Source organism: Triturus cristatus, chromosome 1_1 (assembly GCF_964204655.1).
Source record: "Triturus cristatus chromosome 1_1, aTriCri1.1, whole genome shotgun sequence".
In the NCBI taxonomy this organism is placed as follows: Eukaryota; Metazoa; Chordata; class Amphibia; order Caudata; family Salamandridae; genus Triturus; species Triturus cristatus.
Genome location: NC_140579.1, coordinates 157743579 through 157760505, shown reverse-complemented (window position 1 = coordinate 157760505; position 16927 = coordinate 157743579). Strand labels below are relative to the sequence as shown.

Below are 16927 nucleotides of genomic sequence, written 5' to 3'. Positions count from 1 at the left end.
CCCCCCTAGAATAAGTGTAGATGCAGGAATAAGTAAGTCAGTTGATAGTTTCCGCGGTATGGGATATGTTAAATGTTGTTTGCACATGGCCCCCGGTAGTAGTACGTGCTCTCACTTACCAAGCTACTTCGGCACACAGCAGAGGTGCTTCCGACACCACCCCGGTCCCCAGATCATAAACTACAATCTTATAAACTAACTTAGCCCATCATGATTTAACGTGTCAGGAATCCCTCAGCACGCCGGCTGTATGTGCAGAAATGTGTCCCTACCTGGCAATGTAGTTTCTGGTAAAGCCTCATGTTAGGCACAATTCAGACTAACTGTGCCATTTTTTGGGTGCAGGGAACAAAGTCTACAGTCACTCAGTCAGCGTCCTTATTCACATTCACTCACGAGTTTAAATGGAGACTCGATCTTGTAAATCAGCGGAGTTGGCAGGCAGAAGCTTTCTTTTTAGGTCTCGCCTGGGCGCTGCAGCGCTTGCGCTGCTCGCTCTGAAAGACATATTGTGATAGAGGAGATTTCAGAAGGAGACTTAAAGCCCCGCCATTATTTTCATTGGCTGGCGTCATCGTTTATGTTGAACAGTGGCCTCCGACTGAAAATGAGGCTTCTTTGTTACCGCCCTGTCTCCTTTTGGGACGGCCCATCCAGACTGGATCGTTTGCTTAAAGGCTGTTGTGAGGGTATTTCTTATCTTTAGGAGGCATGTACTGACGGATCATGTTTCTGAAGTTAGTCTGTGAGCTTTACATTCTTTAATGAGTTTTGGTGCACTTTCACTTTCCCAGTTTTACTATGTTCCTGAAAGCGATGTCGCCGACACTGCTTTCGGTGAAATAATGGAGGGCAGCAGCAGGCATCAGCACCGGCAGAGCGGGCTGGAAGGTGGAGCCACGAGGCAGGGACGGCCCATGGGCGCACATAGAGCGGCAGCAGCCAGGCCAGCTCCTGGGTTCCACTGCTTCGCCTGACTTCTTCTACACTGTCAAGCTAAGTGCGCTGTGCCTCGCGGTTGCTTCCCTCTTGCTGCGCCGCTGGTGATATGGAACGGCTCCCCCGACAGCGTCAGTAGCCCAGGTTCCCCTGCAAATGATTGAAGACCTTGTCGTTGTTTGCATCTGTGAAAGCTATATTTGTTAAAAGTGGTGTCTGTAAAAGGCTTGACCCACATTTACTCGGCCTCATTGAGCCGGACCAAGTCGGCTTCATTTGCCACCGCCAAGGCGCGGACAACGTGCGTTGTGTTACACACCTGGTGACTAAGGCCCACCACTGGAACATCCCTGCATGCCTTCTGTCGCTCAATACGGAGAAGGCGTTCGATCGGGTGGCCTGGACCTTCCTTCGGGCAGTTCTACATAAAATTGGGCTGGGCCCATTAATGATAGCTCGGATCATGGCCCCCTACTCTTGCCCGACGGCTCAGGTGCGGGTCAATGGTCAACTCTCTGCTCCCATCTCGATACGCAGAGGCACTCGGCAGAGATGCCCCTCCTATTCACCCTTGTAGTGGAACCCCTCGCCATCATGAGCCGCGAAGCCCCTGACATTCACGGCATCACCCTCGGAGGCAAACAAGATAAAGTGGCTCTCTTCGCAGATGATCTCCTCACACTCTCGCAGCCCCACACTTCCCTTCCGGCCCTCTTGACCCTCCTTCGGTCCTTTGAGCTGGCCTCTGGCCTTAAAATCAACCACAAGAAATCCTGGGCCCTCAACCTCACGATCCCCCAGGACGAGATCCCGGTGCTCCAGTCTCTGGTTCTCCATGAATGGGCCTCCCACTCTGTCCGATACCTTGGTCTCCAGTTAACTCCAACTCTCTCTTCTTGGTCCCAAGTTAACTGGCAGGACTGTCGGAGGTCGGTTCTCGGGGACCTATGAACCTGGAAACCTCTTACTCTCTCCTGGCTGGGGCAGCTACACGCAATCAAAATGTCGGTACTCCCCAAGATTCTCTATCTTTTTCAGTCTCTCCCGACTCCCATCCCGCGCCATCAGATAAGCAGCCTTCAACGCGAACTCACCAAGTTAGTTTGGGGAGGGCGCAGGCCGCGTTTCTCCAACAAAATCCTCATGACGCCTCATGATAGAGGCGGATTAGCCTGTCCCAACCTAATGGGAGTACTACTGGGCCTCCCACCATCGCTTTATATCGGAGTGGATGGCATGGCAGAGCGAAAAGGTATGGTTCCATATGGACAGAGTGGTGACTGGGAGATCCATTTGGGACCTTCAGTGGCAGCACCAGGCCTCGCGGTCGCGCAGTGCCTATATGGCTCTTCCTACTAGGACAGTGCTTGACATTTGGGATAAAGTTGCTGTCCCTAAGGGCCTCACCACTTTTCCATCCCCCTTCACCCCCATTGCTGGGAATCTCAGCTTTCCACCAGCAGTGTACCCCCAAGTGTTCTCCGACTGGCTCGACGGTGGATGTCGGTCTATTAGGGATCTGTTTCTGGGCGGCGTATTTAAAACCTTCAACCAGTGCAAGACAGAATTCCAACTCTCGGAGGGGGCTCGATTGCAATATATCCAACTCCGACATTGGATACACACCTCCTCCTTGGTGCAGGCGGCCACTCAAACACTTACGCCTTTCGAACGCCTGGTGCTCTCCTTTGATGACTCTAAAGGGCTCATATCCCGCACCTATAGCGTTCTACAACATCCCCCACTCACCACTTCCCACCTCTACCAGCGACTATGGCAATCGGACATTGCCTTGGACATAGCCCCTGCTCAGTGGGATTGCCTGTGGTGTTATATCCCGAAGATCTACCGCTGTATCTCACAGCGGAAAACTGCCTACAAGACCATGGTCCAGTGGTACTACACGCCTCTCAGATGTTCCCCGCGACTTCCCCCCCTTTGTTGGAGATGTTCGAGTGCCCCGGGCGACTTTCTTCATATATGGTGGTCTTGCCCTTTCTTGACTTCAAACTGGAAGGAGATCCTCAGCAACATAAAAGAGGTGCTTGGCTTTCCCCTGCCTGCTACGCCGGCCACAGTTATCCTAGGCCTCAAACCTGACAACCTGCGCGCACTCGCATGCAAAGACTGGCACATCTCTCTCCACATGATAGGCGCTGCCAAACAACTCATCGCACTATAGTGGAAAAAAACTGAACCCCCCCCCCCCCCCGCCTAGTGTGGGGTTCACGCGTCTTTGGCACACTCTGTCCATGGAAAGGCTCACTGCACGCCTACAATCTTGTGATTCCCACTTTACCATATTGTGGCAACCACTTGTCACCCACCTTTGCAAACTTAAACATGCCCGTTTTCTAACCCCGAAACTCCGAGCCCTACGCCTTTTTGACGACGCAGTCTATCCCCCGGATATCGAGTAGACCCCTGCTCATTTCTCTTGATTCCCCCTGGGGCTTAACACGTCCAAACCTCAGGGTGGCTCCAGTAGTGCGCGCCCGTTCTTGCCCCCTTTGCCTTCACTGCAATGGGCCTCGCACTTGGCCCTGCTGGGATCATATCCCCGGAGCCCTCTAATTTCCTCCCCCTCGTCCACCTCCTTTTTTTGTCTCTCTCTTTTTCCTCTCTTTTCTCTTCCTTTTCTTTTCTCTATCTCGGCCTGCCACTTGCACCTCTCATATTTGTGACACGCGTTTGCCCTTGCCCCCTACCTCGGCCGGCCCGCATTAGGTTGTAGGCGACTTGCTGTGTAACCCACTTGTCATATTGTCTGGCTGAATTTACTGTTGTTGCACATTGATTGCCTGTCTATTATACGCGGACGGCCCCTTAGACAGGGTTGTAGGCGAGACGCTGTACACGTGCAGTGCCTTTTTGTTCTCTTGCGAATAAAGTGGTGTCTGCTTTTCATCTGTTCCCCCTCGCTCCTGTTTTGTTTTCCCCATCCCTTCGTTCATGCCCCTCCCGTTCTCCATGTTTCCCCCCTCCCCCCTCCCCTTCCCAGCTGTCCATGCCTTTTACCACCCCCCCTGCTGTCCGTGTCTTCTCCATTAATGTAGTTATTAATGTTTTGCGTAGCACAGACAGGCCGCCTTTCTAGGCGCTTCAGTACACTTAGATAGCCTGCAACGATTGATGAAAATCTAGGTACGTAACACGATGTTGCTTGCGAAGCAGAGCAGCATTTATTTAGTTGTGTCTGTGTGTATTTATTCATTCATTGGTATTCTGTGTAGTGCCGACATGTTGCGCCCATACACTCTATAGCATTTCTAATAGGGAGAAGAAAGCGCCAGGCTCGTGCTAATCTTTATGGTAAACTGACCGGTATATTTAATTGTATTTATTGGAGCTTGATATAGCTCCTTTACATCACATAGGGAGTAAGGGTTAAAATCTGGGCGCATTGTATCATTTACATACAAAATAGAATACATATTTTACATTTCTTCAGGGCTAACTTTTAAAATATGTGTAGCGCTTGCATTTTGCCTTTCAGATGCGCCTCATTTTCTTGGAGAAGACAGAGTTGTGCATAGTGCATTGGTTTTAGCTGGGGAGTCCTTTATTATTTACCAGTCCATTGCATAGCGCCATGTCACCTTTCAGACACCTTACAGCACCTCGCAATTCTGAAGTGAGAAAAGGCAGAGCTAGGCACGCTGCATTATTTTCCAGCTGGACACACATTTATTATCAATTCCTTGCACCACGCGCTTAGATGCCCGGTCCTGAAGGAGGAGGAGGAGGGCGGGGGGGGGGGCGGGGGGGGGGGATGGAGTGGACGGCTCAGGGGTGGTAGAGCACACGGAGCAGAAGAGGGGTCACTTTACCGACAGGGGGGTCTATCTGGAGAGTTTCTTTAAACAGATCTTCAGTGTAGCATTAAGCGTGCCACGTTGTAAGCTCTCGTGCCTGCAGGCTGACACGGCGCACACTGGCAGGTAGTGGATAATGTGAAGACTGTCCTCCCAGGACAGACACAGCACCAGGGCCCCTTGCACGCGATCACTCATCGCTTCACTCACGGGCTGAGCACTACTGCAAGTTCCATGCCCACCGGACGTTTCCATGTGCTCGTGAAGGCAGCCCTCCCAGGACACACACCAGGGATTAGAGCACACGATCACACGCCCCTTCACGCATACAAGGACTGCGCACCACCAGTGGTCTTGCAATGCAATAGGTCTCGCATTTGCGAGACTTTGAGCTACTGGCATTGTAAATGACAAACCTTTTATCTATGTGTTGGTTTTCAAAACAGATAAATAAAAGGCATTGTCATTTACAATGCCAATAGCTTAAAAATTCGGAAATGCGAGACCTATTGCATTGCAAATGCGTGTTCTTTGATTCACCATCTGCCAGGCCCCTAAGGATAGATCATACGACAAGTCGCTGAGGGCTGAATACTTTTGGCTGTTTGTCGGCTGGTGCACCAAGTATTACTGTTGCTCATTATATAACAAAGATTACTTGCAGCAAGCCTAGATGCATGTAGTCATCTATACATTGCAAAAAAGTATACCTCGCGTCTTGACAAGTTCAAAACTGCGCTGATTCTCAAATGTAGGCTAATTTTAATTGTCTGCTTTGCTAAATAGGGGGCACTTTTAGTCTGTTGACACAATTTGTTTTCTGTCCCAGTGCTGTCCTGGAGCGGGGGTGTTTCTTTTCCAGTCTAGTTGACAGACAGAAGTGAGCTCTTTGACAGCTCAGGACTGCACCATCTGCAGCTCTTCAGCCAATATTAACCTACTACGCCACGGTTCCATGTTTTTTTAACCCTATTCTACTAAGAGCCCGAGGCATGCTTTTCTTAACCTCAGTATATTTTCAGAGTCACTGGCCTCCAAAACTTACTTGGTGCCTGCTCCATAGTGTTGATCCACAATTTATGTCTTGCCAGGCTAAGTCGCCTTGTCTCACAACCCCTGCAAACTTCTTTCTAGTGTGTCTTCATTGCCATGAAAGGCTTTGCCGCAATTGTTTTACAGTATGGTCATTTTATAAAGAGGTTGTAAGTTAGTGAGCTTAAATTTTAGACGTTTTCTATTAGTTTCAAGATATCTTTAGAGCTTGTAATTTCTGATATTTAGCCCTTTCAATGCATTTCATTACATGGTTTTAATGGTGAGAAAGTGTCACTATGTGTCACACATTTGGTAGCTGAATGTTACTAATAAGCACATTGAAACCATTGAAATGTTATACATAAGCAATCGCAATACTTGGCAGCTATGACAGACTGGGCGCATAAGAAATGAGGAGGCAGACCATTGTGCAGTGCCTCAGAAAGGAATATGTGCTGTTGGATAAATAAGAACCAAAAACTTCAAGAAAACTATGTTGTGCACTGGTGTTTCCCCTTGTCTTCATTGTCTGATTTTGCTCACGAGAAAATGTCACTCAGTCATTGAATGTCACTCATAATTTCACTAAAATTATGAAAACGTCACATGAAAGCAATCTGAAACCTTGGGAGCTATGCGGATCTTGCAGGCAAAATGGCCTCTTCAAGATTTAGCAAGAAACTATGGTATATTAATTTGGAAGAACAGCATTGCTTTAAAGTTGAAGGGCATCATCTTCAACATTAGCCTTTCGGTTCAATAAACTCGATACAAATATTTCGGATTAGTTAAATCGAAAAAAAAAAAGGGAATGGAAATATTGAAAAGCAAGCAATCTAAACACAGAGCTAAAGCAAAAAAAGTCAATATGCAGTGTAGAAAGAAAAGCATGCGAAAAACGAACTAAAGTAACTTACACAGAGGGCTACAAGGGCTAAAGGGTTTGTGGGACTTCTCCAGTGAAAAAAAACAACTCTAGGTAGATAGAAAAAGAATCCACATATGGCCAGAAAAAAAGAAACACTTGGCGATAGCTCAATATTGCCATCTAAAGACAAAAAATTTAATTAACATCGGATGAAGACGATGTAATCCATCCGACGTTTTTATTAAACCAGATTCAAATAAATAAGCTTCCGAATTGAGTTGCCGGGATATTAATCTCGCTTTAAGCAATTAAGGGTGACGATAATACAAGAAACCATTTGAGGGTCCACCATTTTGAATGCGGGACGAGCAGAACATCATCTATCGCTTCTTGCCTAGTAAACAGCTGTTTTAGGGTTTCTTGACTGAAATCTGGCTTTTCTGAATCCCCGTTCAAAGCCACTAGCGGTAGCGGGTAATGGCTGTATAGTCTATGGACGTACAAACCCGGAAGTCTACAAGTACACTAGGGTCTGCTGTAGAGTGGGCCTCTTCTACATGCTTGCACTGAAAGCAAAAAAGCTTTTTGGTTTGCCATGGTATCGATCAAAGCAAGGTGATGGCCGGTTTTGCACAAGAAACAGTATTTAGAAGGCCCTCTGTAGATTTTCTGGGCACACTTCACATAGCCCCGAACAGGTTGTTTGCTGAAATATACCACGAGCCATAACTCTTGTGCCACTGTCAGAAGATTCAAAAGAAGCCTCGGGGCAGAGATCTGGCTGCGCCATAAACTCATCCTCGATCCTAGATAATCACTACTCAGCAACCCTACACCGCCATTAGTAGTGGCCGTCAGGTACCCCTAATGCATTTGTATAAAAGTGGGCCTGCCACTGAAGGCTTGAGCCAGGGTGCCGACTCAGCTCGAGGTCCCCTTGGACCCGAGCCCAAAGCGAGCCGAGCTATTTATGTGTTCTGCCTGCCAACCAAACCCTAACCTTCTGCACCGCGAATTAAAAACATAGCATAAAAAACTATGAAGCGAAAAATGAGAAAGATAGCCGTCTAACGGCTGCATTGCATATGTTAAACCTGAAAACTTGAGCTCAATCCTGCCTTCCCCGCTTAACCAAACTGTGTGATATTAGGCAAACATTTTGCTTCACCAGGCTTCCTCTTTCTTCGTTATCATTTATGAGAGCATCTTCAATTACTTCAGTTCAGAGAGGGCACTGGACAAAATCTTCGGATTTAATTTAATAGACAATAATGTTGCTCCATGTCTAATAATTTAGGCCAGCTATCGAATGTAGGTGACAACTGACTTGCCTCTTAGTTCACTAACGGCATTGTCGTGGGGGGAGGAATGTCTCCAAGTTCATGCATAAAAACTTTACCTATATGCCTTTCAATATAAGGATATACTGAATGTACTAAGGCGAAGCGTGATAAAGAAATTCACTTTTTTGAATTTCCAAGAGTCTGCATCATATTTTTACATGATTTTGGCTGCATGGTTTACTGACAATTATTTAAGGAATGAGCTCGTGCGCGGGGTCTTAGAACCAAGCCTTGATCGGCTCTCCCTGTTAGTTTGTTGGAGGCCCACCTCTACATTTAGTCAACTGGTGACTTCTAATTTAGCACGCTTTTCCGGTTGTGAGATCGGGCGGGGAAGTCGCAGGGTTCACCCCTCACCAGAGCTTCCATCTCACAGGCCTGCAGCCATGAGGTAGCAGTGACGAGACTGCGGCGAGGTGCATGTATGCGGCGGTAGCAGCAGCCAGACAGCACCCCCGGAGTCATGTGGCAAGGCACAAGGTGCCCAGAACTTGTCCAGTCACACCTACGAGCAAGGAGCTGGGACTGGATCGTGTGGGATTGAAAATATGCACAGGCCTAAAAAAATGTGGCTCCCATAAGCAAAACACAGTAAAAAAAAAAAAAAGTAAAAAAAAAAGTGGGCCAAATTCTGCAAGTCAGGGCTGTTTTGAAATTATACAGTTTTCTGCCAGATGTGGGAAGCAGCATACCTTGGTGGCTGCTGCAGCGAATGTTTGTTAAAATCAGGGGAATCGACAGTAAACATCTTACCAACAAACCATGAAACAGACCCAGAAACAGCCAAAAAACGGGCCCATTTACTCCATTGCCAGTTTGCGCTCCAGACCAGTCCGAGCCGAGGCAGAGACTATAGAAGGCAATGAAAGAACTCGAACCAGACCAGCACGTCTGCACAGAGAGCTGGTCACATCATGAGGCAGTAACAGGGCCAGGGCATGATCCAGCCAGATGGCAGGTGCCAGGAAATGAAAGAACTCGAACCAGACCAGCACGTCTGCACAGAGAGCTGGTCACATCATGAGGCAGTAACAGGGCCAGGGCATGATCCAGTCAGATGGCAGGTGCCAGGAAGGAATATGCTACTTACCAGTATGCATCTGTTCTTGGCATGTAGACCTGCAGAGCCACACACTTAGGATAAGATCGCCATCTGGTGTTGGGCTCGGATGATTGCAGGTTGTTGTTGTCTTTGGAAGAAGCCTTTTGGTCACGAGATAGGTGACTCCTCCTCTGGACAACAGTGCGCATGGGCATCCACTCCATCCTCAGATTGTTTTTCGCCATGATGGGAAATGATGGAGTGTATAAGAATAAATAGAAAGGATGTCCATGTGTAATGTCTAATTAAGACAATGCTGGAACAGATACAGGTCCCGGGGAGGTGGGTGGGCGTGTGTGGCTCTGCAGCTCTACATGCCAAGAACAGATGCATACTGGTAAGTTGCATGAGCTGCAGATCACACACTTAGGATAGACTATATAGCAGTGTCTCCCCTAGCGGTGGTCACCTGTATCTGTTGCAGCAGTTTGGAATAGAGTTTTTAGGACAGCTTGGCCTACGGACGCTTGTTGTTTGGATTGCACATTAACACAGTAATGTTTAGTGAAGGTGTGTGTGGTAGACCATGTGGCTGCTTTGCAAATATCTTCTATGGGAATCTTCCCTAAGAATGCCATGTAAGCCCCTATTTTACGTGTGGAGTGCGCTCTAGGGAGAACTGTAAGAGTGCGTTTAGCTTTTTGGTAACATATTTGGATACATTTAACTATCCACCTGGCTATACCCGATTTTGAAATGGGGTTGCCTTTATGTGGTGGAGAGAAAGCAACAAACAGTTGTTTGGTTTTGCGAAAAGGTTTGGTTCGGTCGATGTAATAAAGCAAGGCTCTTTTAACATCTAAGGTATGAAGGGCTCTCTCAGCTATTGAGTCTGGATTAGGGAAGAAGACTGGCAGCTCGACTGATTGGTTAAGATGGAAAGGGGAAATGACTTTTGGTAGGAATTTTGGGTTTGTCCTAAGAACCACTTTGTTACGATGTAGTTGTAGGAATGGTTCTTCAATAGTTAAAGCCTGTATCTCACGTACCCTTCGCAGGGATGTGATTGCAATAAGGAAAGCCACTTTCCATGTAAGGAATTGCAGTTCGCATTTATGCATAGGTTCAAATGGAGGGCCCATGAGCCTTGTTAGAACAATATTTAGATTCCACACTGGAGAAGGTGGTAATCTGGGAGGAATAATTATTTTAAGACCTTCCATGAAGGCTCTGATCGCTAGTACCTTAAATAGTGACAAGTGTTGTCGATTTTCTAAGTAGGCTGCTAATGCTGCTAGGTGTAGACGTATGGAGGAATACGTCAAATTGCATCTTTGCAAGTGTAGTAAATAGCAAATAATGTTTTGGATGGAAGCATCCAGTGGACGTATATTATTGTTAGTGCAGTAAATGGCAAATCTTTTCCATTTTGCAGCATAACATGCCCTAGTAGTAGGTCTTCTAGCTTCTTTTATGATATTCATACAGTCTGGTGGGAGATTGAGGTAACCGAACTCTAAGACTTCAGGAGCCAGATCGCCAAGTTCAGTTGCTGTGGATCTGGGTGTCTGATTTCTCCATGGTTCTGGGTTAATAAGGCCGGGGGAAGGCGCAGTTTTTGATGTGGAACTAGCAAGAGTTCCACAAGTGTCGTGAACCAGGGTGGACGTGCCCAAGTGGGAGCTACTAGAATCAGTATTAGAGACTGTTGTTCGAGCTTGCGTACCACAAATGGAATGAGTGGGAGAAGCGGAAAAGCGTACGCAAATCTGCCTGACCAGTTCATCCATATTGCATTGCCCTTCGACTGTGGGTGTGGAAACCTGGCGGCAAAGGTTGGGCATTTTGCGTTTTCGTGTGTGGCGAACAGGTCTGTCTGGTTGGCCCCATTTTTGGAAGAATGGGAGTAGGACTTTGGGGTGTAATTCCCATTCATGGATTTGTTGTGTCTGTCGACTTAGGAGATCGGCAATCTGGTTGTGAACCCCTGGAAGGTGTTCCGCTAGCAGGTAGATGTTTTGGGGCATTGCCCATCTCCAAATGTTCTGTGCGAGTTGGGACAGTTGGAGAGAATGTGTCCCCCCCTGTTTTTGTATGTAATACATGGTCGTCATGTTGTCTGTGCGGATGAGGACAGTTTTGTTCCTTAGATGTACTTGAAAAGATTTCAGTGCTAGGAACACCGCTAGAAGTTCTAGGTGATTGATATGGAGCAGTTTATGTTGAGTGGTCCATTTGCCCTGAGTGGTGTGTTGTAGGAGATGGGCTCCCCACCCTGTGAGAGATGCGTCGGTTGTCAGCACTATTTGTGGAAGAGGCTCTAAGAACAGTCGGCCTTTGGACAGGTTGATGGTGTTCCACCATGTCAGTGAGCGAAGTGAGCGAAGTGAGCGACTGTCCACCAACACCAGATCGGTAAGTTGTCCGTGAGCCTGGTTCCACTGTTGTGCTAGACATTCTTGCAAGGGATGCATTTGAAGTAGTGCGTGAGGCACAATGGAGATGCATGCCGCCATCATGCCTAATAATTGCATAAACACTCTTCCTGGAAGAGAGTGTTGAGTTTGAAATTTTAAGATGAGGTTTTGTATGTTGGCGATCCTGGCTGTGCTGGGATAAGCTATTGCCTTGGAAGTATTTATGGTGGCTCCCAGATATTGATGTATGTGGGAGGGTTGCAGTTGAGATTTGGGATAGTTGATGGTAAATCCCAAGTTGTGTAAGGTTTGAATAGTGCGGTGAGTGTGGAGAACGCATTTGTCGAAAGTATTGGCTTTTATGAGCCAATCGTCGAGATACGGGAAGACATGGATTTGTTGTCTCCTGAGGTGCGCTGCCACTACTGCTAGGCATTTGGTGAATACCCTGGGTGCAGTTGTTACTCCGAATGGGAGGACCGTAAACTGATAGTGCTGTCCGTCTACCACAAATCTTAGGTACTTCCTGTGAGCAGGATGCATGGAGATGTGAAAGTATGCGTCCTTGAGGTCTAATGTGGCAAGGAAATCGTCTCGTTGAAGTAGTGGGAGCACTTGTTGAAGAGTGATCATATGGAAGTGATCTAAGTGTATGTACTGATTTAGGAGTCTGAGGTCGAGTATGGGTCTTAACGACTCGTCCTTTTTGGGGATTAGGAAGTATAGAGAATATACTCCTGTACCCTGATGTTGGAGTGGAACTGGTTCTATTGCGTGTTTTTGAAGCAAAGACCGAATTTCCTGTTTGAGGTGTGTAAGATGGTGTGGTGACATTGGACGGTGTTTGGGTGGTATGTGGGGGGGGGTGGTGTTTGTGAGTTCGAGGCAGTAACCAAAATGGATAATTTGTCTTACCCACTTGTCTGTTGTAATGGAATTCCAGAAAGGTAGGAACTGTTGGAGTCTTCCCCCGACCGGGGTGGAATGATCTGGGGGGAGTGGAGGCAAGTCACTGTTTAGTGGCTGGAGAGGTGCGGGTGTTGGTATTGCCCCGAGCTCGGCCCTTGGTGTTGTTTCCCCTATATCATCCTCTAAAATATCCTCTGTTGGGGGATGTTTGCGCTGAGGTTTTGAAAGTGGAAGAGGTGTCTGTCCCAATATTTTTGGAGGCTCCCCTATAGAAGGAGCGTCGAAAGGAGCTTCGTGGTTGTGGAGACTGTAATGCTCCCATTGATTTAGCAGTCTCGTTATCTTTTTTCATCTTCTCAAGTGCAGTATCTACTGCGGGCCCAAATAGTTGCTCTTGGTTGAATGGTTGACCAAGTATTGTTGTTTGCACTTCCGGCTTAAAGCCTGAAATACGTAGCCATGCATGGCGTCTAAGAAGTATGCTTGTATTGACCGCCCTAGAAGCAGTGTCCGCGGCGTCTAGTGCACATTTGATTGATGCGTTAGATAGGAGTTTCCCCTCTTGGATGAGGTCATTGGCCTGGGATTTGTACTGATCTGGTAGGTGTTGTAAAAGATCTTCTAACTGATCATAATGAGTCCTATCATATCGGGCTAATAGGGCTTGTGTGTTGGCAATACGCCAATGGTTAGCAGCTTGTGCTGCAACTCTTTTGCCCGAGACCTCTAATAGCTTGGACTCTTTGTCTGGGAGCGGTGTGTCTCCTGATTTTTGGGAGTTAGCCCGCTTTCTTGCGTTTGAAACTACTAAAGAGTCTAGAGGGAGCTGTGCTTTAATGTAAGCGGGATCTTGTGGGGCAATTCGGGGGTTAAGAACCCTAGCTCTGACAGGGTCTTTAAAAACCTCTGTGGCGTGTTTTATGACTCCCTTAATCATGGGCAAGATTTGAACTGATTTTTGAGACTGTTCGAATGTGTCTAGAAGAAAGTCTTCTTCGGGTGTATCTGAATGCATGGTGACGCCATGGAAAGGTTCCGCCCTGTTTATCAGCTGCCCTAACCCTAGGTGGTCATCTGGAGGGGAGGGTTTGGAGGGGTATGTAGTGGGATCAGGAATATTAGGTAAAGGGTAAGCCCAGTCATCTAAGGGTGCCGTATCCGGGAGTGTGAAAGGATCATTAGGATCATTAAGGTCATCCGGATCACCCCCTCCCCCTAAGCCATCATCATCAGCCTGTGGAGGTGGTGTATGTGAAGGAGATGGTAGAGGAGAAGGAGGTGGGGGCAGGGGGGGTGGGGTGGGAGGTGATATAGGAGAGGAAGGACGAATGGGTGAGGTGGCGGAGTCCTTCTTCTTTATGGGAGCTGGAGAAGGTGTTGTGTCCAGCTTCCTTTTCTTGTATGGCACAGCGGTAACATGTTCAGTTTTTGGATTGATATAAATCCTTTTTTGCGTGGGATCAGGGTGAAAACGTTCTTCATTGTCCGAAAGTGGCTTTGGTGCCGATTTTTTTGGTTCCGATCTATGTTTTGGATGACCGGTAGAGTCTTTTTGGACTTTAGACAGTTGTTTCGGTACCGATGATGGTTTCGGTGCCGATGATTGTTTCGGTGCCGGTAGAGATTTTGGTGCTGAGAGGGAATCTTTGAGCTGGATAGCTTTAGATGCCGGTTTATCAATAGGTCTCGATGGTTTCGGAGCCTGCTTCGGTGCCGAGAGGTCTTGAGTCTTCGGTGCCGAAGGTACTGTGGGTACTATAACATGTGGTTGGCTCGAGCCACCTGTAGGCTTATATTTCTTCGGAGCCGAGCCAGAGGGCGGGGCTTCTGAAGACGGTTTTCGGTCGCGACTGGGGCCAGCTGGCGGAGTCTTGACCAATGCCTTATTTGGGGGGGTTGAGGTAGGGGCACTGGTACTCACTCGTTGCCCCGGAGTGATTATGTCATCGGAGTCGTCCGCTTCGGATATAATTTGGAGTTCTTCGGAATCTTCTTCCGGGACATCGGGGCCCTGAGCAAAGATGTCCTCTGGTTCTGGAGCCGGTCTGGCCATGATATGGCGTCGAGCTCTTCGGTCCCGGATGGTTTTCTTGGATCGGAATGCGGCGCAGGCTGGACAGCTGGATTCGTTATGTTCCGGCGAGAGGCACAGGTTGCAGACCTCGTGGTTGTCACTGTGGGGGAACTTTGCACCACATTGGGGGTATTTTTTTAAAAGGTGTCCTTTCCATGAGCCGTGTCCGGAACCGGTCCGATTGAATTTCGACGTCGAGTTGTAAAGGTTTTTCGCTTCGAAAGCTGGATTGTCAGAAGTTTTCAGCCGGGGTGGAAAAGTTCATCCGAACCCAATGGCGGAAAAAAACCATCTGAGGATGGAGTGGATGCCCATGCGCACTGTTGTCCAGAGGAGGAGTCACCTATCTCGTGACCAAAAGGCTTCTTCCAAAGACAACAACAACCTGCAATCATCCTAGCCCAACACCACATGGCGATCTAATCCTAAGTGTGTGATCTGCAGCTCATATGCCTCGAACATTAAAGAACTCGAACCAGACCAGCACGTCTGCACAGAGAGCTGGTCACATCATGAGGCAGTAATCGGGCCAGGGCATGATCCAGTCAGATGGCAGGTGCCAGGAAATGAAAGAACTCAAACCAGACCAGCACGTCTGCACAGAGAGCTGGTCACATCATGAGGCAGTAATCGGGCCAGGGCATGATCCAGTCAGATGGCAGGTGCCAGAAAATGAAAGAACTCGAACCAGACCAGCACGTCTGCACAGAGAGCTGGTCACATCATGAGGCAGTAACAGGGCCAGGGCATGATCCAGTCAGATGGCAGGTGCCAGGAAATGAAAGAACTTGAACCAGACCAGCACGTCTGCACAGAGAGCTGGTCACATCATGACGCAGTAATAGGGCCAGGGCATGATACAGTCAGATGGCAGGTGCCAGCACTCACTGTGGCATGTGCTTCCCATTCCCAGAGTCCTGTCACCAGCCCCAGTTTCTTACGGATGTATCCCTTTAAGGCTCATGTATAATGTTTTTTTGTCGAAGACCTGTCCATTGCGTCACGTCACTTTAGTCACTCCAAAATATTCTACCCTCACCTACTAGAGAATTCCTTCCTAAGACTGAAATGGACAAAAGTAAGTCTAGGGTTTTAAGTGGGCCGGGTCCTGCCGGCGCTCAGCACCGGAGGTTTTTAGAAGCAGGTGCTGAGAAGGGTCCCTATGGGGCTCTCCATTTTGCCCTCACCCTCCGGGTTAAAAAAAACAATCTCAACCCTGTAGAAGGGCCACTGCTCAAAGCCGTTGATGTAACTTCAAAGAGTCGTTTTAGTTATTTCACATTCTCATAATTTCAGAATTGAAGCATTTTAAACGTTACATACAACAAAGCCATAGTTGGTGCTTATTTATCTTATGCAACTAACAACCACTGACAAAGGCAACAGCCCTGGCTTGTTGTAGGTATAATGTTACTTGCTGTATTAATATATATCTGGATGCAGGAACAGAAACCGCAAAACACAAGTCGGGCGGCACACTGTGCTAAGCACAGATTTTTAGCTTAGGTGTTGGTAAGCCACGCCCTTAATTTCATCGGCCACGCCCCTTTGGGAGACCCTCCAGTTTTTTCATCCCAACCCCGATTAAACCCTTATTTGTGGGATTTCGGCACACGCCCACACTACAGAAACAGTTAGATTCACATAAGAGTTAATTTTAGGAGGGAATTTAAAGGTGAGGACAATCCGCACTAATTTTAGGAGCAATAAAGTCATTCCTAGTCACCCCCTCACCCCCGCATACTGAGAAGCAGCTCGCCCATGACATAATCAGTCATGCCCGTCCTATATATCTTTGTCAGAGGAATGACCACAGCTCAGAACTCACTCAATTATTAGACCGAAGAAAGAGGAGATTTGCGCACACACTAGGCATCCTTCACCGCTCTACCCCATCCCCGTGACCGCACTGTGTGGCCTCACACAAATACTCCTGATGAAGAGGATGAAGTAGAGGTCTCTGCTCGCCAGAAAAGTGGTTACATCTGCATTGTTTGGACCTCACCTGCTGCCCCACGGAGAAGGCCTGGTTGTTGAACTGCTGAATAAATTCCCCCGCCATCTTGTCCGAGTCATAGGGGTTGGAATCAACACTTTTCTTCTGCAGGAAGTCTATCTCGATGGTCATGGTGCCGATGCACTGCTTGGTCTTGTCAAAATTATACAGGCAGACTTGGGAGAAAAAGAAATACATGTTAACTCTGCAAGCGCCATCTTTACACAAGACATCAATCTAAACAGCTGTGCTCATGCAACCCCAAAGCAGAAGACATGGAAGAAAACCAACACCATACACCCCACAGCTCATCATACCTCACCCACTGCTCTAGTTCGGCCACAACCGGACAGTCTGTATCGATTTGGGTGTGGGTTTTTTGACTAGAGCAAGGGTCTCTGACTAGTAGCTCATGAGGATCCAGCAGCTGGCTATCTGCCAGTCAAGCCCAAGAATTTGGAGTCCAGCTCACTAAGACATTCAGGGTCT

General features: G+C 47.8%; 1 protein-coding gene across 4 annotated transcripts in view; it reads right to left on the bottom strand.

Moving 5' to 3' along the window:
• Window positions 1-16927, bottom strand: part of LOC146869886 (vesicle-fusing ATPase) — a 1522848-nt gene that overhangs the window by 1065199 nt on the left and 440722 nt on the right. For all 4 annotated transcript variants that reach the window (XM_085623863.1, XM_085623829.1, XM_085623831.1 and 1 more), the window contains one exon: window positions 16448-16614. In XM_085623863.1, the coding sequence (XP_085479989.1) occupies window positions 16448-16614 (167 nt within the window). The remainder of the gene's footprint in view (window positions 1-16447; window positions 16615-16927) is intronic.